The sequence below is a fragment of the Gopherus flavomarginatus genome, chromosome 2 (genome assembly GCF_025201925.1).
Source record: "Gopherus flavomarginatus isolate rGopFla2 chromosome 2, rGopFla2.mat.asm, whole genome shotgun sequence".
NCBI lineage: Eukaryota > Metazoa > Chordata > Testudines > Testudinidae > Gopherus > Gopherus flavomarginatus.
The window spans coordinates 127,132,335-127,157,377 of NC_066618.1; the positions used below are offsets into that span (position 1 = coordinate 127,132,335).

At 39.0% G+C, this 25,043-nt stretch overlaps 1 protein-coding gene across 1 annotated transcript in view; it reads right to left on the bottom strand.

The window, feature by feature from the left end:
* Positions 1-6,690: 6,690 nt before the first annotated feature.
* LOC127044648 (sodium-dependent neutral amino acid transporter B(0)AT3-like) overlaps positions 6,691-25,043 on the bottom strand; it is a 59,536-nt gene continuing 41,183 nt past the window's right edge. The window contains exons 6-12 of the mRNA XM_050939730.1: positions 22,826-22,938; positions 20,510-20,638; positions 19,575-19,731; positions 17,643-17,847; positions 15,683-15,842; positions 10,639-10,801; positions 6,691-6,846 (exon numbers count right to left, since the gene is read on the bottom strand). Coding sequence (XP_050795687.1) covers positions 6,691-6,846; positions 10,639-10,801; positions 15,683-15,842; positions 17,643-17,847; positions 19,575-19,731; positions 20,510-20,638; positions 22,826-22,938 — 1,083 coding nt within the window. The remainder of the gene's footprint in view (positions 6,847-10,638; positions 10,802-15,682; positions 15,843-17,642; positions 17,848-19,574; positions 19,732-20,509; positions 20,639-22,825; positions 22,939-25,043) is intronic.

A 25,043-nucleotide genomic window follows, 5' to 3' on the forward strand; every position in this document is an offset into this window, starting at 1 on the left:
AACAGAAATAACATAGTTGGAAGAGAGACTGACCTTACAGGGAATCTTGCCCAATGAATCAAAGATTTTGGATATGTCTATAGTTTGACCTGGAGGTGTAGTTTCCAATTTGAGGAAATTGTGCTAACTCAGATCAAATTAGCATGCTGAAAATAGTAGCAGGAGAGACCTAGGCCTGGTCTACACTGGTGCGGGATTGACCAGACAGATTTTTGCCTCAGCTCCCTAAATGATTGAACTCACAACTGTGGATTTAGCAGGCCAATGCTCAAACCACTGAACTATCCCTCCTGAAGTGGAGAAGCTCTATTCCAGATATACAGTGACTACTTTTGAAAAGACAGACGTATGATGTGACTCTGGAATTCCAGCCTGGACTCCACTTAGTAATGACAGACACACTCAAAAGCATATACTCCCTCTGTCAGTACACTGTCTGATGATCTGGAATATACTTATGAACATGATAAAAACACACATGCTATATGTCAAAAAAGTCACCTTCTTCCTATTTGGTGATGACAGAGGAAGGCAAAATCTTATGAAGAAATTTTAAGCATCTGCTTAAGATACCTGAGAATTTGGCAGAGACAAGTGAAGTGACAGAAAGCATGCAAGTTGAAAATAATTCACCTAATAATGCCTGCCAGTGACTCTGAGAATGAACAGTCTGTTACATAAGGACTCGCATAAAGTAATCCTGGGGGGATTCTATGCCAAAAAATGAAAAATTCTCCACACAATATTTTAAAATTCTGCAAAATTCTGCAAATTTTATTTGTCAAAATAACACTATATAATCACACCAGTTTCAATTATTTTGGTAATTTATTTCAAAATACCTATCAGTAAGTATGTTTGTAACAATATAGACACACACATATAGCCCCAGGAGTGGAGAGTTAAAGAAACCTCTATGCCAGCCCAGTTCCTGTTTCTCTGCCCTCTCTTCCCCCAGAGCCCAACTGAGGGGCCTGCCACTTACAGCCCTCCCTCCCAGAGCCCAGCCATGGCCTCCCCAGCCCAGACACACACACACACACACACAGCCCTGGCCCAGACACTCTCATCCCCCCCATTCCCATCCGTGCCCCCCAACCCAGACAGTCACTCCCTCTTCCCTCCGAGAGCCCAGGGATCCAGAGGGAGAAACAGACTGATGCTGGGTCCCAGGCTTGCACGGAGTTTCCTGTATGCCACTGCCGCCTTCCTTCAGGGTGTGCTGGGAATTGCAGCTGCTGGGAACCCTCCAGTTCCCTCCCCCGCCCACTGGCCTTGTCTTCTATTTGCGAGCTGGGATATGCCAGGTCCAGTGGCCCCTAGTGGCTGCCAACATCTCTGCAGCCCATTTCTGTGGGGCAAGGGGGGGAGGAAATTCTGCATGTGCAGCATTAATTTCTGCAAAATTCTGCATCATGCAGTAGTGCAGAATTCCTCCGGGGGGGGAGGGGTGTTGCAATACAGCTGATCAGGAAGACTGCTGAAATGCCTGAAGAGACTGATCAGGATATGTTAATATTGTGTTAAAGCAACATGGAGGCTTGTTAAGTTAGCTATTATATTTGTTATTCATTTTGTTAAATTAAACTGTCTTAGTTCAGTCAGGAAATTTTAGAAAGGTCTCTAAGCAAGGGAAGGTATGTTCAGCGTAAGTTCTCCAGGAAATATCAAGATGCCACATGTCCTGTATGCTCTTTATGCAACTTGTCTGCTCTTGTGAGGTGCTGCATGCTGGGACAGAGAAACAAAGGAGCCCAGGACAGGGCAGTCACAGGCTGCAACTAGAGAATAGTAGGAAGTTGTATCGTATTTCTGTATATAGTTTATATTCTTAATGAAGGGCTTGTCTTGAAATCTGTTTCCTCATCAGTAAGATGCTACATTGTATACTGCATTGTCATATGTGCTACCAGACTGCTAGAAATCCCTGCAGCAAGAATAGATGATTGTGTTCCTATCCTTGTACAACCCACAAAACTGAGCACAAAAATAATGGATTTTTCTTTCTTTCTGGGCAGATACATCTCTCCCCACATCACAGCGACAGCTGTGGCAATTTGGTGGGTGTAATTCATGCACTAGGCAATACAGCTGTCCCTAACACAATGAAGGGCAGTTGGAGTGCATGCAGATAAATGAAAGAATACAGTTCCAAACCTCTGGTCCCTTCTGCAATCACAAAGGAAGGTTTCTTATAAAGGGGAGAAATGAAAGCAGCAATGAAATAAATGTAATATTTAACAAATTAAGAAGAAAATATCAATGAGTACAGATTCACAGAAAGGAAATGCAGACTACTGGTGAGGGAAGCTACAGTTATCAATGAAATGTCTATGCACAGTAGGGTTAAATACATCAAAGAATTCCTTCTGATTGTGTATCAGGAATAAATGAAATTCCAGCAGTGGTATAGGCCTCATACTAGAAAACGATGGCAAAATTATCTATGATGTAGTAAAATTATAAGTGATCCATAAATATTTCTGTTCTGTATTTTGAAAGAAGCAGGATGACTACTCACATCTTCCAGTGATAATGAAGTACTTTCTTGTCTATCAGTAACCAGGGAGGATGGTAAATAGTAACTATTAAAGTTAAACATTTAGCCAGATTGGATAACTTGCACCCAGGAATATTAAAAGCTCTCTGAACCATTAAAGTTGATTTTTAACAAATGTTGGGATGCTGGCAAAATTCCAGAGAACTGCAAAAAAGCTAGTATTGGGCCTATATATCTTAAGGGTAAATGGGATGAAATGAGGCATCTTTAGGCCTGTTTGCTTGACATCAGTCCTGGGGAAAATCCTGGAAAGACTGATACGGAATACCATCAGTAAAGAATTAAAGGATGGCAAATGAGTAATGCTAGTAAACATGGTTTTACATAAAATAGTTCTTTGTCATGAGAGTCAACATTTGGAGCTAGATCCTCAGACTCAGCTTTACACTACCACTGAGCCAGAGAACGAATGAGAGTTGCTTTATAGGCCAGCAGTAGGGGGCTCATCTTGGATGTGGGAGATCCAGGTTCAAATTGTTATTCCAATGACTAATTATTTATACAAACAGATTCAGTAGGAACAGATTCAACAGGCTTGTTTGTGAGACCCATAGCCTAGTGCTTAGGGCACTCTCCAGAGATGTGGGTTCAAATCTCTGCTTCAGGTCGGGCAAAGGAGCACTTTGAGCTCTGGTTTCCCACATCCTGGCTCTAACCACTGGTTTAAAAGCTTTGAGGGGAAAGCTTTTCCAGCTGTGTTTTTGTGTGAGGCCCAATCTGTTAGCCTCTGAGAATACCTAGGAGAATTTTCACCAGGAGGGTGAGGAGAATTTTCACTAGGAGGGTGCTGAAGCCCTGGAATCGATTACCTAGGGAGGCGGTGGAATCTCCATCCTTGGAGGTTTTTAAGGTCAGGCTTGACAAAGCCATGGCTTGGATGATTTAATTGCGGATTGGTCCTGCTTTGAGCAGCGGGTTGGACTAGATGACCTGAGGTCCCTTCCAACCCTGCTGTTCTATGATTCTATGATTCTAAAACCTATTAGGTCAGGGTCCAGAGGCAAGAATGGTGTTGTAACACCTAGTTTGTGAATCTTCCTGGGACTTAGGCGTGCGATAAGTGCTGGGCATCAGGATTTATATGGCTATGCACATGCACAGTGGCATACTTCTAGGCAACTTTACTGGCATGAATTTTCATAGATTCCAAGACCAGAAGGGACAATTGTGATAATTGTGTCTTACCTCTTGCATAACACAGGCCATAGAACTCCCCCAAAATAATTCCTGTTTAAACTAGAGGACATCTTTAAAAAAATCCAGACTTGATTTAAAAATTGTCAGTGATGGAGAATCCATCTTGGTAAATTGTCCAACTTCCAGCCATTGGATCATGTTATGCCTTTGTTTGCTAGATTGTAGAGCCCATTATCAAATATTTATTTCCCATGTTGGTACTTGTAGACTGTGATCAAGTCACCCTTTTATCTTCTCGTTGGTAACCTAAATAGATTGAACTGCTGGCATCCATCACTACAGTAAGTCATTGTTTAATCCTTTAATCTTTCTCGTGGCTCTTCTCTGAACCCTCTTCAATTTATCAACATCCTTTTTTAATTGTGAGCACCAGAACTGGACACAGTATTCCAGCAGCGGTAGTGCCAATACCACATACAGAGATAAAATAACCTCTCTACTTCCAGCTGAAGATTTCCCTGTTTATGCATTTCAGGATTATGTTAGCCCTTTTGGCTACAATGTCACACTGGAAACTCACTTTGAGTATCTATCTATCTATTTATCTATCTGTGATCTCCCCAAATCTTTTTGGTGGTCACTGCTTTCCAATATATTTATAAATAGACAAGCAAAGGAAAAGGAAAATATTTTCCAAAAACAATCAAAGATGTTTGGTTTTTAGATGCTAAATAGTTAACTTATGGAATAATAATGTATTGATATATTTATGAAACACAGCTGGTAGAGATGATCATTGAAACAGTTCACCTTTAATTTAATTGTAAACCCTTATAAATTCTACTAGTGTACATTTTCATTACTCTGAGTCATAATTTATCTTTACTTGAATAGTTTGTGCAGATTTTGTATAAATGGGTTTTCATGGATTATTTCTGCATACATAGTACTACAAGATACCACCCATGCCTGCCAGTTCGGCCAGTAGTGAAGATATATCCTTAGATTTCCAGAAAGCCTTTGACAAGATCCCTCACCAAAGGCTCTTGCATAAATTAAGCTGTCATGGGATAAAAGGGAAGATTTTTTCATGGACTGAGGACTGGTTAAAAGACAGGGAACAAAAGGTAGGAATTAATGTTAAATTCTCAGAATGGAGAGGGGTAACTAGTGGTGTTCCCCAAGGGTCAGTCCTAGGACTAATCCTATTCATCTTATTCATATATGATCTAGAGAAAGGGGTAAAAAGTGAGGTGGCAAAGTTTGCAGATGATACTAAACTACTCAAGATAGTTAAGACCAAAGCAGACTGTGAAGAACTTCAAAAAGATCTCACTAAACAAAGTGATTGGGTAACAAAATGGCAAATGAAATGTAATGTGAATAAATGTAAAGTAATGCACTTTGGGAAAAATAACCCCAACTATACATACACTATGATGGAGGCTAATTTAGCTACAACTAACCAGGAAAAAGATCTTGGAGTCATCATGGATAGATCTCTGAAGACGTCCATGCAGTGTGCAGCAGCAGTCAAAAAAGCAAACAGGATGTTAGAAATCATTAAAAAGTGGATAGACAATAAGACAGAGAATATCTTATTGCCTTTATATAAATCCATGGTATGCCCACATCTTGAATACTGTGTGAAGATGTGGTCTCTTCATTTCAAAAAATATATACTGGCATTAGAAAAGGCTCAGAGAAGGCAACTAAAATGATTAACAGTTTGGAATGGGTCCCATATGAGGAAAGATTAAAGAGGCTAGGACTTTTCAGCTTGGAAAAGAGGAGACTAAGTGGGGATATGATAGAGGTATATAAAATCATGAGTGAAAGCAAATAAGGAAAAGTTATTTACTTCTTCCCATAATATAAGAACTAGGGGCACCAAATGAAATTAATGGGCAGCAGGTTTAAAAAAAATAAAAGGAAGTTCTTCACACAGCACACAGTCAACTTGTGGAACTCCTTACCTGAGAAAGTTGTGAAGGCTGGGACTATACCAGGGTTTAAAAGAGAACTGGATAAATTCATGGAGGTTAAGTCCATTAATGGCCATTAGCCAGGATGAGTAAGGAATGGTGTCCGTAGCCTCTGTTTGTCAGAGACTGGTGATGGATGGCAGGAGAGAGATCACTTGATCATTACTGTTAGTTTCACTCCCTCTGGGGCACTTAGCATCAGCCACTGTTGGTAGACAATATACTGGGCTGGATGGACCTTTGGTATGACCCGGTACACCCGTTCTTATGTTCTTATGAATCCTTAACCCAAAGAGTTTACATTTGAAACCTACAAATAGGCACAGTCCCTGAACGGAATTGTAGGTGTTTGTTATTGCTGATGGAATTTAGGAACAGATAAGTTTTGATAAGAGAAGTAAAGGAAGAGTTGGAGGAAGCTTGGTATATAATAATTAGCAAATAGCACCAAGTATAAAGGCAGGCTGGGAAGAAGGTACAAAGATGGCAATGCATGAAAGGGGCCCACAGAACAGTCAGTATTGAAACTTGTATGGCACGTAAGAGCAAGAGAGAGTATGTAGGATGGACAAGATGTTGTTGGAAACCAGAATTGTGAAAGTGTTTGAAAATGAGAAAGGAAATAGTGTATACTTTAGAAAAAACACAGTACTGGCCATTTACAGTTCTCTGAAAAAAACAAGCTCTTGAGTTAAAATGTAGATTATTGTAACCAAATGGATTAATATTGGTGCTAATATCTCTCTACTATAAGAAATACTTTAGTTGTCAGTGCTGTAAATATGTGTATGGGCATAAAGTGGTCTATTAGAAATTGAGAAAAGGAGAAAAATTACGAAATAAGGAGACATTAACAGTAATTTAAAGAGAAATACTGATGGTGCTACTGTCTAACAATAAAAATGTGCATACATTTGTTGATTTATAGTTAGGATGAATACATATTCTTCAACTTTATAAAAAGCATTATCAGTTTCCTGAGGTGCCATTGGAAGTGTTTTCGTAGGGCTAGGTTCCTTCCTTCTTTCTCCTTCCTAGCACTCTTTTGATCAGATGATAGAATGCTACCATAGGTATGAATATACAAGGGAGGACTACCAACAGCACACAAATGGCCAGTATCCAAGCTGGATAGTCTTTCTCCTCCTTCATGGGAAAATCTTTCTATAGAGATAAAAATAAATATAAACAATAACTGAAAGATATAATTACTTATGGCATCAATTTACATATATGGAAAAATAAGAATAAATAATAAGAATAAGAACAAAAATAAGAGTAAGAAGAATTATGCTAGAAATAAAAACAGGGCACCAGTGACACTGTTACTGTACTTGTTCTTCCAAAATGAAACATAAAGGGGTTTTAATGTATACATTTTACTGTAAACAAATATTTAAACATACAGATTGGCATACTTGAAAAAAGAACATATAGAAAAAGTTTAGAACAGTTATAGAATCAGATAAAACCAATTTAAAAAACAGAAAAATTAAGTTTATATTGAACTTAATCCCATAATTTTCTAACTTCATAGATCGAATAATTGGTTTTTTTCCCCTTCAATTTTGGCATTTTCAGTTGTGATTTTAGGTCACAATTTGTCCTTGGCTCTTGTGTGGGTTCGAGAACCCTTCCATCACCTTTGCATGAGGCTTACAAGAAGCAAGCAGCAGGCTACCAGGGGGACAAAAGGGACATTTCCCTCCCCACCACAAATGAGCTTCGAAGAGTTCCAAATTATTGTCAGAAAGGCCAAAATATGTACAGAGTTATTCAGTATGAAGCACTGGAATAGCAGCAGACTGATGAGTCTTCATCCTTTATATAAATTATAAATCATAGCAAAATACTCACACAGTCACCAAATTTTACCCTTTTAAACTCTTACAGTCCAAGATTTTCCAGGGGTCCAACTGTCCCTTGAATTCCTGGAAGATTTTTGTTTGTTTGTTTGTTTAAATAGCTACATCCAGAGATCCCAAAATACTCACTCTGCCCCCATAATGGAACACTAGAACTGGCCCTGCTGAGAAATATCTTCTCAAATGGGACAAAGAAGAAGCAGGGCTAAAGCCGTTCCCACTGCTCAGCACAGATTAGCTAAAGCCCTGGAGGGGTTTAGCCTTCCTCTGCAGCATGGGGCACAGGTCACTTCCTGGAAGGTTCTCTGAATCTTGAAGTCTTTAAACCATGATTTGAGGACTTCAGTGGCTCAGACACAGGTTCGATAAAGGAGTGCGTGAGTGAGATTCTGTGGCCTGCATTGTGCAGGAGGTCAGACTAGATGATCATAATGGTCCCTTCTGACTTTAAAGTCTATGATTCTATAATGCTATGATTCACTCGAAACAGTTTACAGGGTAGCTGAGACAAACAGGAGGCAGCAGGATGCTCAGTGCTAAAGAACAGTGTTATCTGTCATGTCTCTCTGTAGAATGGGGAGCTCAGGGAAGCACAATCCTTCTAGGAAGTACTGCTGAGGTAATATGGGTCTATACTACCCCCCCTTTCTAAGGCCTTGTCAAGGTTGGAGGACTAAGTTGATTGTAAATGAACCAACTGTTTTGGACGATTTGTAACTCGAATGGTTCAGAGTGTCCATCCTACCCATGCTGAGCTTTGTTAAAAGACAGCTTCACGTTTGCTCTTTCTCCACACTTGCGCTCAGTTGCAATGTCTTCTTGGTAACTATCGCACAGTACCTGCTATAGCTGCAGATGCTCTGCAGTCTGAAGGATTTTCTGCAGGCAGTGTGGGATACATCTTGGAGCATATGGAACCCCTTGTGGAAGGAGTTATCAAACTTTCACTATCTCCTGGGAAACTCCCATAATTCTCATCCAGAACTTGCTTGATGTTAGCAGAATTACTAGGCTGTTTTGTAATATGGAGCCCAGGTGGAATGTTCTGTTGTCTTCTTTGCCAAAGAAGAAACATTTGTGCTGGAGCTTTTGAGGCATCTTCAGTGAGGCTGTTGTGAATATTCTGGAGATTCCTGTAGAGAATCTTTGGCCAATATAAACAGTGCATGCACTTCAATGGGGAAGGTTCTTGCAAGCAGTGCCTGCAAAGTTCATGGCTGCAAGCCATACAGCAAGATGCAGTGTACATTGTGGAATCCTTTTGGAACTAGACTACAGCTACAGTTTGGTGGGACCACATAGTTCTCAACACCTGGGGTAACTGGCAATGGCTGTAGCACTTCATTTTGAGGAAAGTGACATTCCTGGAATGGTTTGCTGAGCTGGTCCTGACCCTGCAGTGGCAGGCAAATATCTAGGTTAAGTGTTTCCTGCCCTTTTTTGAACACAGAAAAGTAAATGGCAGTTGCCCTGTGGAAGCTGGCCATACCAGATTGCTATTAGTCAGTGGAGAAGAAGCATAAAGTTAGGAAGGCAATGTGGCTTAGTGGACAGAGCACTACAGTGGGCCTTAAAGGACTTGGGTTCTATTCCTTGTCCTTCTGCTGTATAACTTTGGGCAAGTCATAGCCCTTCTGGGTTCTCAGTTTTCTCCTCTAAAGTGAGAATAACAATACTGACATCCTTTATAAAGTGCTTTGAGATCTACTGATGAAAAACACCATGTTCAAGATATGTAGTATTATTTAATCCACCGTGGAGATGTGCAAGAAAAACCATCATGTTTTTCAGTGTCATGTGATCAAGGTGGCCAATGTTCCACTACTTAATGAGGGACTAGAGCAGTCTTCCCAAACCATACCAGAATAATTGTGTATCCAGGTGCCCACTCTATATCTTCCACATCAAGGCGAAGACTACATTAAAAGATGGGGTATAGCTATTTGATGATACAGACCTTAGTAGATCCAAGGACTTGTAGATCAGATGGCCTGGAAAAATGTATGATGTGAGAATTTCTAAGAATTTAGTACTCTTTTAGAGAGAGTCAAATAGAAATCTTTGTAATAATCTTGGGACCAATTGTGATATTGGGGGCCCTGCATAGCCATTGCTACCCTGGATTATGGGACTTTATACTGAAAACGTGCACCCAAAGCAAATAAGATGATTCAACTGAGCAGATGCCGGGTGTCAACTGAATGTGTTTTGGGGGGATGGTAGGCCAGCTGGAGATGACTTTTGACTTGCAATTACTCTTTTGCATATTTGTTTTCTCTCTAATTTCTGCATTTTGCACAATGTATGTGAAAATAAAGGTATTTAAGAAGAATGAAATGTGCACTTTGCACAAATGGACTTGAGAGTAGAGCTGGACAGATAATTGATTTTCAGTTCAGCCAGCAAACTGAAAAATCAGAAGTATTTAGTTTGGGTCTGAAAATGTGTGGAATTTGTCAGCAAGTTGGAAAAGTCCAGTCAGCTTCAGAAATGTGTATGTGTGTTCCCCTCACCACCTTTAGATCACTTGCCTTGGGATAAGGGAGACCCAGTGTTTGAATCCCTATGCTGAATCATAGAATATTAGGGTTAGAAGGGATCTCAGGAGGTCATCTAGTCCAACCCTTTGCTTGAAGCAGGACCAATCCCCAGATTTTTACCCCAGTTCCCCAAATGGCTCCCTTAAAGATTGCACTCACAATGCTGGGTTTAGCAGAGTAATGCTCAAACCATTGAGCTATCCCTCCCCCCAAAGTAGGAACATGAACTCATTGCTCTCTCCTCTGCAGTGAGCATCATAACCACCAGGCTATCGACTCTTGGGGGTTGGATTGCTCTCAGTTGCTACTGTTGAAGCTGCTCCATATAAATACTTAAATACTCATTGGGCCAAAATGAAAGACAAATTTACTTTTTAGCCTGGTGATTAGGAAGGTAGGAGATATAGATTCAAATGCCGCCTCTGAATCAGGCAGAGAGAAGATTTGAATTATATCTACCACCCAGGTGAGTGCCTTAATTTTGAAGCATCAGGAGATAGGAGAAGATTGTAACACAAAAATAAATGGATTAAAAATATTGGACGACATACATATTTAGGATTCCAGGCTCCATAGCTTGGTTGCTTCTGTGTCTGAAGGGTAACAAAGGCAATAAAGACTGTAAGCATCAGCAGAGGGCTAATAATTCTCCATGACACCTGCCAGTAGAAGTTTGGTTGTCGTCCTGTCATCCATTTCACATCATCACTGAACCTATGAGCCAAATAATGTTTACAATTATTTTTAGATTTATACAATTTTTTTTTACATTTTTATTGAGGAGTATATTATATATTTTATGAGGAGTATATTAAGACATACACGCTGCCACCATGCTTATGTCCTTACCCTGGATTTTAATTAATAACAAAAACCTTTAAGTTACAATTAAGAGGCCAGATCCTCAGCTTGTGCTTTCCACACTTTTTAATTATGAAGAGCTAGCCGTGTTAGTCTGTATTCACTAAAACAACAAGGAGTCCGATGGCACCATAAAGACTAACAGATTTATTTGGGCATAAGCTTTCGTGGTGCCATAGGATTCCTTGATACTTTTTAATGTTTGAATTGTTCTGTAAATCTGCTCAGTGGTATGTGTGCACATGTATTGCTCTTAGAAATCTTAGGCCTGATGCTCAGATGGAGTCAATGGATACGACTGTATTTACATCAGCTGAGGATTAAACCATTCCCCAACTAATATAGCACACACAGATCTTAAAAAGAAAATCTTAGTGACCATCCTCTTATCTGTGCCCTTGAATTGGCGTTACGATGACCATGGCTGAGCCAGCTTGGATATGAGGAAAAACTCTTTTACTAAGAGGGTGGTGAAGCACTGGAATGGGTTACCTAGGAGATGGTGGCATCTCCTTCCTTAGAGGTTTTTAAGGTCATGCCTGACAAAGCTCTGGCTGGGATGATTTAGTCGGGGATTGATCCTGCTTTGAGCAGGGGGTTGGACAAAATGACCTCCTGAGGTCCCTTCTAACCCTGATCTTCCATGATTCCACTGAAATCAGGGTCAAATCTTTGACAGTACTGGGAGCTGGCCTGAACTTTCGTATGCATTTTAAACATGATAAATATGAATAATATAACTGCATGTATAGTTGTGTAGTATCAAGTTTGATGTTTTTTATTACATGAACAGTTTGTTTTCATGTATAGGACAGATTTATAATCTGGAGTGAGAATTATGTTTATTCTATGTTCAAACAGTGGCTTTGTCTCCAATTATATTAGTCTAATTAGAGAGAGTTGGAATTATTTTGCTCATTAGAAAATCTGTTTGGATATGTTTATACTCTATGGGTTCTAGGGGCCAGATTAGATGAACAGATTGATGAAATTCAAATACTACTGAATCAAATATATTTTATGGATAGTATATTTATGTAAGGCCAGACTTTTTCCAGCCTCCGTATGAATAATATTAAAATATTTTAATGTAGCTAGCTTAGCGGAAGCTATCTACTGAATGCTTAAGGTTCGTTTAGACTGTGTAGTGATTGTGAGTGTTGATGCAATGGGCACAGTTAAGTTTGCCTGGGTGTCAGTCATTGGCATTTTTTTTCCTACTTAATTGTGTACTTGAGAGATGGAAAGGTGTTTGGTGACAGAGAGATCTGATTATTAAGGTTGGTGTTAAATTGTTTAGGAAACCTTACCTTTTGATTTACAATTTTAAATTTTTAAATTGATTACAAAATGTATAATGATATGTTTTCTCAATTAGCAGCTTCCATAGTAATTGAACAACTTTTTATTTAAATTCCTATTTTAAAAATGTTTTAATTGAAGTTTCTGTTAAAATTAAAATGGGAAGTGATATCTATAATGCCTGCAAAACCTCTATTCTACATAGATGCTATGTGCCCTATATTTAAGACTACATTTGAGTCATGAATATTTTTAGTAAAAGTCATGGACAGGTCACAGGCAGTAAACAAAAATTCACGGCCCGTGACCCGTCCATGACTTGTACTGTATACCCCTGACTAAGGCTTGCAGAGCTAGCAGCCCTGGGGGCCACTGTGGGTGCTCGGGGAGGGGCGACTCGCGGGTGCCAGGGGTGCTCGGGGGAGAGTGGCCCAGGAGGTGCCAGCGGTGCTGGGGGGTGGGGTTGGCAGGGTTGGCAGGCTCCCTACTTAGCTTCTCATGGCTCCCCAGAAGCGGTGACTTGTCTGTCCCTCAGCGCCTAGCTCTGCATGCTGCCTGGACCCAAACACCGGATCTGCAGTTCCCATTGGCCAGGAACCGCGGCCAGTGGGAGCTGCGGGGGTAGTGCCCTGTGGTCAGAGGCAGCGCGCAGAGCTAGGAGCTGAGGGAGGGACATACTGCCACTTCTGGGGAGCTCCCCAAGGTAAGCACCACCCAGAGCCCTCACCCCCTCCTGCGCCCCAGCCCTGAGCCCCCTCCCACACCCAAACTCCTGCTGCTGCTTTAGCGGTGGGGCACTGGCCCAAGACTATCTGAGCTGCTCAAGTGGCCCCAGGCCAGCTGCACCAGCCCGCTGCAGAAGTCCTGGAGGTCCCAGAAAGTCATGGAATCCATGACTCCCATGACCACCCTGACAGATTTGCGGCCTTACCTATATTCCATACAAAACTGATAAAAAAATAAGAAGTTGGTAAAGTGAGGTACTCAAAAATAAAAATAAAGTGTCAAGATTAAGAGTAGTAGTTTTAACCAGACTATTAACAAAATTAAATACATTTTAAAGAATTAAAACAAGAATAATTTGTAAAGTTAGTGGGCTCCGTTTTTTGCACTTCATTTCTTGGATTCTCTGATTTCCTTAGCTGTTAAAATATACAAGGACTAAATCTTGGAGTTTTGATATCTGACAATTACCTAGTGGCCTTTGCAGAATTCTATTCCTTGGTAAAATGCAAGGAGAAAGTATAACTGTTTTTAAATATAGACAAATATAAAGAAAAAGTTAAGCACATAAGTTTTAATCAAAGGATTAATGTCAGGCCATAAGGGAATTAAGCATATATATATATGCCAACAGAAAGACAAATATCTTGATATGAAGATTTTTTCCTGATATATGCACAAATTTAGACAGAGACAGATGACAGTGAAAGGCATGTCAGGCAAGGTGAACAAACAATAGATGAAAAAAGATGTGGATAGATAAGTTTGCTTGTTTCTTGAAGGAGGCTGTGAAGAGAAGAGTGTGGGGAAAGGATTCCACATGTAGGGAGAATCCACATTTGCAGCCCATCTGGGTGTTACACTGGGGACAGTATTTGGTGCTTATTGTAAAGTTCTGAAAAATTTACAATAAATGGAAACATACAATAATATATTTTTTTAAAAAACTCATTTATAACAACATGAAGGTATTCCCTGTCTACAAGGCAGTCAGGTTCACCTGGAACAGTAAATCACTTGACTTTTGACCTTTGGACCTCATTTAGACTTGGATCCATTCATTGCCCCATAACCAGGAAGCACCCTCCATTTATTTAATATATATCTGTTTTACAAGTACAACCCCAGATAGGAAGCATATGAAATTAGCCACATTCACAGCAATAGTGAAAAGCACTGTCGAAATCAGTAAAGTTATAATATATTACTATTTCATCTCTGATATTCACAGAGTTATAGAAATATATGTATTTTACAATAAATGAAAAAAATAGGGCAGTCAAATGAGTAAAAAAATCACAATTATTCATGAGATTAAAAAACATTGTAATTAATCACAGTTTTAATCACACTCTTAAACAGAAATAGAATGCTATTTTAAATTTATTATAAATATTTTTGGATATTTTTCTACATTTTCAAATATATTGATTTCAATTACAACACAGAATACAAAGTGTACAGTGCTCACTTTATATTTTTTATTACAAATATTTGCACTGTAAAATAGATAAAATAAATAGTATTTTTCAATTCATCTCATACATGTACTGTAGTGCAATCTCTTTATTGTGAAAGTGCAACTTACAAATACAGACATTTCTTTTACATAACTGCCCTCAAAAACAAAACAATGTAAAACTTTGCAGCCTACAAATCCACTCAGTCCTACTTCTAGTTTAGTCAATCACTAAGCCAAACAAGTTTGTTTACATTTATGGGAGATAATGTTGCCCACTTCTTATTTACAGTGTCACCTGAAAGTGAGAACAGGCAGGTTCTGCTTGATAACAATCCAAAGCAGTGAGGACCAATGCACCTTAATTTTCATCATCTGAGTCAGATGCCACCAGTAGAAGGTTGATTTTCCGTTTTGGTGGTTCAGGTTCTGTAGTTACAAGAGCAACACTCCAATGCAGAAAGACTTCTGACAGCATGTTCCACACCTCATCCCTCTCAGATTTTGGAAGGCACTTCAGATTCTTAAACCTTGAGTCGAGCGCTATAGCTATCTTTAGAAATCTCATATTGGTACAGTACCTTCTTTGTGTTTTTTGTCAAATCTGCAGTGAAAGTGTTCTTAAATAAAACAACATATGCTGGGTCATGATCTGAGACTGTCATAACACAAAATATATGGAAGAATGCGGGTAAAACCATAGAGCAGGAGACATACAATTCTCCCCTGAGGAGTTCAGTCACAAAATGTAAACAAATGTAAGCCATTTGCCCCATTTGTATTTGTTTTAGCAATCATCTGAACAAGCAGTAGGACTGAGTGGACTTGTAGGCACTAAAGTTTTACATTGTTTTGTTTCTGAGTGCAGTTATATTAAAAAAAATTCTACATGTGTAAATTTCACTTTCGCGATAGAGATTGCATTACAGGACTTGTAGGAGGTGAATTGAAAAAGACTATTTCTAATGTTTATCTTTTTTACGCTGCAAATATTTGTAAGAAAATAATATAAAGTGAGCACTGAACACTTTGTATTCTGTATTGCAATTTAAATAAATATACTTGAAAATGTAGAAATGCAGAAAACAAATTTAAATGAGTATTCTATTATTGTTTAACAGTAGGATTAAAACTGCTATTAATCACAACTAATTTTTTTAATCTAGTTAATTTGTTTTGCATTAATCGCTTGAGTTAACTGTGATTAATTGACAGTCCTAAAAAAAAATCCAAACTTATTCCCAGTTTACCTTTTAATTCCATAAACATAGACAACACCAGTCACTTCAAAGAAAGCGATGATTAGCAAAGGCAAGGAACCTGCATAACTGTCAAAAACTTCAAGCCAGTAACTGCCAGACCTCAGGGTAAAACATAGAGCTGTCACAAAGGAGACCAGGCATATTACACCTAAATAAAAAAATTATTTCTGTTAATAAAGAATACATGGTGGGTACTCTGTTCAGATATGGTTAATATTTTTGCTCTCATTTTAACACTTTTAGCCAACAAACTTGTGTATAGAGCTATAACTTGCTCTCTGAGTGTAAGCAACAATTAAATTCAAAGTACTACATTGTTTGGGGAATTAACACACAGGCCAAATTCTCCCTGGCATTTTGGCCAAGAGATGCTGTACTGTGGTGCAAAGCAGCCATAAAGCTGGAGTAACTGGCCACAGGAAAATTAATATAGTGCAGGAGGATCCTCTAGAGTGTAGAGCAGGTGTGGCAGTTTTTTGTCAGAGCCTCCAGCTGCCTGTGGCCAAATGTGAGAGGTGTGGCTAGGGCTTTTCTGCAGTCTGGTAATCGCTGACTCCTGTAATGACCGTTTGGGGCAAATGGCTTCCAGCATAATTTAGAGTGGCCTTCAATTGCCCTAATTTATACTGCGGAACTGGTCCCAAAACTACTCAGGATTGTGGACTCTTGAGTCCCTATACTCCTGAAATTGAGCTCTGAATGGAAGATCTCAGCCTGTATGCCTCTGTAGCACAGTGTATACATAAGGGTAAGGGCTCACTGTGCATTAGCTAGAGGTCAAGGAGTAGTATTGGGCCAGAGAAGAAAAGAAGTAGTTCCACTTTAATGTTATTTTTATCTGGAAAGGGGAAAAAGCTTTTGAAATATGGGTGTGGTAAGACAAGGATGGTCACAAATGCTCTTTTTAGTAGTGCAAATGTCAAATCATACTCCCATGACCACTGAAATGGTCTTCTCACACAACCTATGCAGAACTCATCAGTGGAACTTCAGTGCCGATGCTTACCAAACTCCTTAAATCTACTGGTCTCTGGAGAATTTTCCAGTTCTGTATTGCCTCATTTTTCTTTCTGTCAGTCGAAATCCTGCATTGTGGTAATCTCTGATTCCTGTAAAGACTCCTTGGGGCAAAATCGCCTTTTCACTAATTGTGTGCCCAGAGTAATTTTTTTAATAGCTCACATTTCCTTGGGTTCATTTTCAGATCAGCACCCTTATTCTTATTGCAGACCTTTTGTAAATGTATCAGTTCTTGCTCAAATTTTTATCATGAACTAGGATCCAAGTGTAATAGTCTTAGAGAGAGATGGAATGCAATACTCTCTCCAAAAGCTTCAGCGGTGGCAAGAACATTGCATAAACCCAGAGCTACTACTTTAAATTGCCACAGGCCTTGTTGTGCTGTGAAAGCAGTCTTTCCTCTGTCCTTTGGATCCATTTCCAGTTGCCAGTAATCATTTTTAAACTCCAGTGAGGAAAACCAAACAGAACCTGCTACAGCATCAATGCCCAGTTCCCTGGGAGCAATTCTGCTTCACTAATTGGCTCTCATTGGAGAGATTAAGGTAGAGAACACTCTTATTCTGCTTGCTTCCACAAAAGGAAACTACATATGAAAACTAACAATACCACAAGCATTTTTTGAAAGATGGGACAGTGCTCTTAAGCTAAGAAAAAAATGTGAAGGACTACGTAACATCATCATCTGGCAACTTCTGCCATAACAACACAATCTGATCTATATATTGTGTCTCCTATAAAAAGACTTGATAAAGCAGTTGAACTCACAATTGTAATATCTTCATTTACATTTTGAAGTGGCTATGAGCAAATATTGCAAGCTAACTCCCCATAAAATGTTTACAAACTCATGAACTCTTAATAGTTTAATAAAGAGCCTAGCTTCTGTAAACAAAATGAAGAAAGTCACTATAAACAATCTGCTCACCTGATAGAACTTCCTTAGGTACAGATTTAGATACAACATGAAGCTCCAAGAGAGGAGTCAAAATTCCCTCAATGTTTCCAAACATAGAAGAAAGACCTAAGCTGAACAGCATTACAAAAAACAGAACAGCCCAGCCCTGTGAGCCAGGCATCAGAATAATTGCTTCAGTGAAAACAATAAAGGCAAGGCCAGTTCCAGATGCACTCTGCAGAATTCAAAAACAGATAGCACATTTCGATTAATAAGATTTATTTTTCAAACATATAGCATTATAATGCACATGCAGAACTTGTTCATTCAAATTCTAAACTCCAAGGTAAAGATTCTGGACTGTATGTTTTTCTAAACAAGATGCTCTAATTCAGGGATTGGCAACCTTCAGCACGCAGCCCACCAGGGGTGGGCCAGGACAGTTTGTTTACCTGCCGCCTGTTGCAGGAAGCGACGCAAGCCAAAGGATATGCTGGCCACTGCTTCCCACAGCCCCCATTGGCCTAGAAAGGTGAACCACGGCCAATTGGAGCTGCAGTCAGCCAAACCTGCAGACGGGGCAGGTAAACAAACTGGCCCGACCTGCCAGGGGTCTTACCCTGGCATACCACGTGCCGAAGGCTGCCGATGCCTGCTCTAGTTTCAAGCTATTGGACTTGAAGCAGGAATTAATTTAGGGAAGTCCTATGGCCTGTGTTATGAAGGAGGTGAGACTTAGATGATCCCTTCTGGCCTTAAAAATCTAAGAATCTATTAATTTTAAGAAAATGAGTTTGTAAATGAGGCTCCTAAATAAATTATCTGGTTTTCAGAAGTGTTAAGTACTGATGTCAGTGGGAACTGCTAGCTATTAAGCATTTTTGCAGTGTGACAGACCCAAGCCAGTGGGGTACAGGAGTCTGGTAGAGGGCAAATATACTGGTCACTGGGTAAGTAGTTTTCTGTTCCCTGAGTGACCAGAGCAGGGGCTGCACTAGAGTAATCAGGAACTTGCTAGAACCAATTAAGGCAGACAGGCTGAGTAGAACACCTGCAGCCAATCAAGGCAGGCTAATCAGGGCACTTGGGTTTAAAAAGGAGCTCACTCCAGTCAGGCGGGAGTAAGCCAGAGGAGAGGAAGTGTTTGTGAGGAGCTGGGAGCAAGAGGTGCAAGGAGCTGAGAGTGAGAGGGTGTGCTACTGGAGGACTAAGGAGTGCCAGCATTGTCAGACACCAGGAAGAAGGTCCTGTGGTGAGGATAAAGAAAGTGTTTGGAGGAGGCCATGGGGAAGTAGCCCAGGGAGTTGTAGCTGTCATGCAGCTGTTACAGGAGGTACTATAGACAGCTGCAATCCACAGGGTCCTGGGCTGGAACCCAGAGTAGAGGGCAGGCCCGGGTTCCCCCTAAACCTCCCAACTCCTAATCAGACACAGGAGGAGTTGACCCACACTGTGGGGAAGATCACTGAGGTGAGCAAATCTGCCAATAAGCGCAGGACCCACCAAGGTAGAGGAGGAACTTTGTCACAGCAAATCAATGCACTTATTTAGGTGCCTAAATATGTATTTAGGGGTATAGTGTAAGATTCATTTTAAAAAAAATTCTTGGTCCAAATATATTTCCTGTGCTATGCAAATAAGCCAAATTAGGATGAATCATGTGTCCATGGTAGCTTCCAGATGGGAAAAACTTGGTGCAGTTTAAAAAATTGTGTTATGGTGTAAATTGATAGAAGAATTCTTGGAATGTTAAGCCAGAGAACTTTGAGCTCAAAGTTTTTATAACAATAGTGATGCCTGAAAGTAGAAACAAAAGCAATACGGTTGGTTTGGTAGGTATCCCATGTTCTTTTTAGCAATGTTTTGCAAGTACAATGGAACATATACGTTGGGAAGATGAAAAGTATCATGGTCCATAACATTTTTGGGCAAGGGTTATTTTGTAGCATGCAAGCATGATACCTGCTCAAGAAATTCTTGAAGGTCACAACTTCTCAATTTGAGACTAGCGATTTTTTTTGGATATGTTGTATTCAGGAGTCCAAACCAGATTGTGTAGTTGTCTCTCATGATGCTTTGGTCCGGAAGATCAAATTCATTGATGATACCAATAATGTTCCTGCCAGAGAAAGCATGCTTCAACATTTTTCCTTAATGTATAATAAGAATTTGTTTTGATATCTTTAGATTATAGCTACAGAAGCTTTTGCAGGGACCCATTATCTATTTTTCACTCACTTAGCTATAGTAAGTACTGTATATATTTATTAAAATATTAATAGAGAATTGCATTCAATTATATACAGTGTACATAATAGAAACAAAAATGTTAAATGGGGGTATTGCTGTCAAAATAATCACGGGGAGAATATTTGGAGAACTAAGTATTACAATATGGCTTATAGTTTCAAATACAAACTCCACCTTCAGACTGTCTGTGCAGACAGAATACATAGAGCAGGGCTTTGTAAAAACATGTTCATATTATTGCTACCTTGTCCTCTCTCCCTCCCGCATCCACTTGTTGTCCGAGCCACTTGTGTTTTGTAAGACAGAGTTCTTTGGGGCAGGAAATGTCATTTTACTATATAGTTGTATAGCACCTAACACAACTTAGCACTGATCCCTGACTGGGGCCTTCAGGCACAACTGTAATACAAATAAATAATAATAATGAATAAGTATTTTAGTATTTGTTGTACATGTTATTAATGCCTCCTCTGATAATTATTGATAATGACCTTTTAATGTGCATTTGCCATAAAAATGTTTATATCAGGTTTCCTATTATAACTTGTTCTCCTTCAATACAAATGTGTTCTCTGAATATATGTTTCTGCTGTAGCGTGTTATCTATTTAGACTGCACTGTAGCATCTGAAAACCCAAGTGTCCTACCTGTCCAGGCAGTCCCAGTAACGAGTGGTTGCCTTAAACCCCAAAATAGAAAAAACTGGGATGGAGGCATACAGTGATGTCATACTATTTACAATTGCTATTGTCACAGCATCCTTCTCACAGTCATTTCTAGAAAGAGAACACATACAAATTAATTTACACAACATGACAGGGTTTATTCAACATATATATTTTAGCAAAATATTTAGTTTTTAGTCACTAGTCTACAATTTAATTCATGGACCTAGACTGTGGACTGTTTATCCATATATATATATATATATATATATATATATATATATATATATATATATATATATATATATATATATATATAGTGTTGTCAAACGATTAAAAAATTAATTGCTTGATTAATTGCACTGTTAAACAATAATAGAATACCATTTATTTAAATATTTTTGATGTTTTCTACATTTTCAAGTGTATTGATTTCAATTGCAACACAGAATACAAAGTGTACAGGGCTCACTTTATATTTTTATTACAAATATTTGCACTATAAAAAAACAAAAAAATAGTGCAATCTCTTTATCATGAAAGTTAAACATACAAATGTGGAATTATGTAAAAAAAACCTGCATTCAGAAATAAAATAATGTAAAACTTTAGTGCCTACAAGTCCACTCAGTCCTATTTCTTGTTCAGCCAATCTCTCAGACAAACAAGTTTGTTTACATTTGCAGGAGATAATGCTGCCTGCTTCTTGATCACAATGTCATTTGAAAGTGAGAACAAGCATTCGCATAGCACTTTTGTAGCCAACATCGCAAGGTATTTACATGCCAGAAGTGCTAAGATTCATATGTCCCTTCAACCACCATTCCAGGGTACATGCGTCCATGCTGATGATAGGTTCTGCTTGATAACAATCCAAAGCAGTGCGGACTGATGCATGTTCATTTTCATCATCTGAATCAGATACCATTTGCAGAAGGTTGATTTTATTTTTGGTCGTTCAGTTTGTGTCGTTTCCGCATTGGAGTATTGCTCTTTTAAGACTTCTGAAAGCATGCTCCATGCCACGTCCTTCTCAGCTTTTGGAAGGCACTTCAGATTCTTCAGCCTTGGGCCAAATGCTGTAGCTATCTTTAGAAATCTCACATTGGTATCTTCTTTGCATTTTGTCAAATATGCAGCGAAAGTGTTCTTAAAATGAACATGTGCTGAGTCATCATCTGAGATTACTATAATGTGAAATATATTGCAGAATGCAGGTAAAATAGAGCCAGAGACATACAGTTCTCCCCCAAGAAGTTCAGTCACAAATTTAATTGATGAATTATTTTTTTAACGAGCATCATCATCATGGAAGCATGTCCTCTGGAACAGTGGCTGAAGCATGAAGGAGCATATCAATGTTTAGCATATCTGGCAAGTAAATACTTTGCAATGCCAGTCACAAAAGTCCCATGCAAACACCTGTTCTCACTTTCTGGTGACATTGTAAATAAGTGGGCAGCATTATCTCCTGTAAATGTAAACAAACTTGTTTGTCTTAAAGATTGGCTGAACAAGAAGTAGGACTGAGTGGACTTCTAGGCTCTAAAATCTTGCATTGTTTTAAGTGCAATTATGTAACAAAAAAAATCTACGACTGTAAGTTGCATTTTCATGATAAAGAGATTGCACTATAGTACTTGCATGAGGTGAATTGAAAAATACTGTTTCTTTTGTTTATCATTTTTACAGTGCAAATATTTGTAATAAAAATAATATAAAGTGAGCAGTGTACATTTTGTGTTCTGTATTATAACTGAAATCAATATATTTGAAAATGTAGAAAAACATCCAAAAATATTTAATAAATTTCAATTGGTATTCTATTGTTTAACAATGTGATTAAAACTGTTATTAATCATGATTAATTTTTTAATCACAATTAAATTTTGAATTAATCACGTGAGTTAACTGTGATTAATCGACAGCCCTAATATATGTGTGTGTGTGTGTGTGTGTGTGTTTGTGTATATAATTTTACTCACAGGAAAATCACAAAATGTAAGTCCTGAAATGAAATTATGCTCAGTTTCAATACGAAATAATATTCATAATATTCTTGCAAATAGTGATATTTGGGAAATAGTCTTCTTTTTTCCCTTCTGGTTTAAAATGAGTAATTTTTTCTTTCTAATCTATTTAAAATACACATTTATAGTGTGAACATAGTTTAGCCATTGGAAGATCAAACTTTGATAAGATACTTTACAAGTATCACAAATAAATGCTGGTTTTGACAGTCAGAAGAATATGCAACAAATGGTTAATCTAATCTGTGAAAGTCGTAGCCAAACTTACTTTGGTGAGTTGTAGCTTGAGAATGCTATAAGTCCTCCAAAAGCCAAGGAGAGAGAGAAAAATATCTGGGTGGCTGCATCAAGCCATACACGGGGATTTTTGAGAATGTTCATCTGAAACAATTGCAATGAATATGAGTATTAGACTTGCTTTCAAACTTTCAGTTGTCTTTTTCTTTGTTCTCGTAGTTCATGAATTGTGGCCCTATTTAAGTGTGCTGAAAAATGAAAGCGAATGCCAAAATATACCAATAAAGCAGCATAATTTGGAGGCCCATTATGTGGGAATTCTGAAATTTGTTAACTTTTAAGATCTCACTCCAAAAAGTAATTGTAGTATTGATCTATTTTATGATATAACAATTTTTCTGAATGACACTTTACATGGACATATTTAACTTTGGCTAATATTTTTTCCTGGAGGGCAGAGACTATTAAGAACATGGCCACAGCTCTGGACCTTAACAAGGACTTGACAAATACTGAATCGAATGTGGCGGCATAAGGGGGGTGGAGTTGGGATGTTGTAGCTCCTCATCCCACTGCAAGGGGATGCTAACAGACAAAGTCTTCATATTACAACAAGAAGAATTTTTTAAAATGTATGTTGGGAAAGGAATCTGAACACTGATATAAGTTCATTACTAGATGAAGATGCTAAAACTGTCAAATATAATAAATGTATGTACATATTTGTTCTGTATTTGGAAAAAGCTGAGTGATCTAATTATATCATACAATGATGATATACTTTTCTATTCCAGCAATAACTATGGAAGATGTTAAAGAGTATCTAGTGAAGTCAAACATTTTAAAATCAGAAAAGCCACATAACTTGCACTGTGGAGTTTTAAAACAGTTTGCCAGAGAACTCTTTGGCTCACTGGTGATAATTTTTTAGTAGATCTTGGAATAGTAAGGAAGTTCCAGAAGGCAAGAAAACAAATGCTGTGTCAATATTTAAAAGGGCTCAGATCTATGCCTGATGCTAGTCAATATTTTCATCAATTATCTGAAAGTAAATGTAACATCACTGCTGGTTAAAATTTGGAGATAACACAAAGATTGGCAGGGTGGTAAATGATGATATGGCAACTATAGGAAGTGATCTGGGTCTTTTGGTAGGATGGGCCAATTGAAACAAAATGCATTTTAAGGCAGCCAGAGGCAAGCCCATGCACCTAAGATCAAAGAGTGCAGGCCACACCTACAAAATGGAGGACTATATCCTGGAAATCAGAGATTCTGAAAAGGATTTAGGAGTCACAATGGACAAGCAACTGTTATATTCAGATTCTTATACTGTGCTCATCATCCTAATATCTGACCACCTTTGTGCAGTATGTGTGACTAACATCTGCTAGATGTTTGTTTTCTCATCCTCAGAGCTGAATAGTGTGATAATGTGGCAAAAAGAGTGAGTGTATCCTTGGATGTATAAACAGAAGCACATTGGTGTCAACTGGCAAAGAGTTCACGGTTCTTTACAGGCAACTCCTGTCTCAGACTTGACAAACTCAGTACACTTAATACACTGCTTTCATGGTATTTATCCATAAAGGCTAGCATGTGAGGTCTGTACCAAAAGCTTGTAGCATATCACTATTCACTTATAGCAGATGTATGTCTGGGTAATATTTAAGGAATAATGTAACTATATTGAAAAACTGTGCCCTTATAGTCTTGGCGTGAAAGTCAATCATTGGGGAATAATATATCAGAGATGGCCCATTCAAATAGGAGGTAGTTGTCATCTTTCCTTGGTTGGTAAGGTAGTATCTACCTTTGCACCAACCCAGAAATCAATGGAAACCACCAAAGACAAACTATAAATAAGGCTGTGAGTCTTTCACGGAAGTCACCGATTCTGTGACGTTTTCCGAGACTTCCTGCAGATGCTGGTGCGGCTGACCCCAGGGCCACCCGAGCCCCTGGGGCAGCCCTGGGGCCAGCCACACCAGCCACTGTCCAACCTCCTCCCCTGGAGTGGAAGCAGCAGGGCCCCCAGGCTACCCCCTCCCCTGGAGCAGCAGTGTTGGGGCCCCTGGGAGTGGCCCTGGGCTGCCCCCGCCCAGCAGCAGTAGAGTCCATCAGAATGCCCCTTCCCTTCAGAACACCTGCAGCACCTAAAATTTAAATCAGGGTATTTATAGTACAAATCATGGACAGGTCACAGGCCATGCATTTTTGTTTATGGCCCAAAGCCTGTCCATATTACT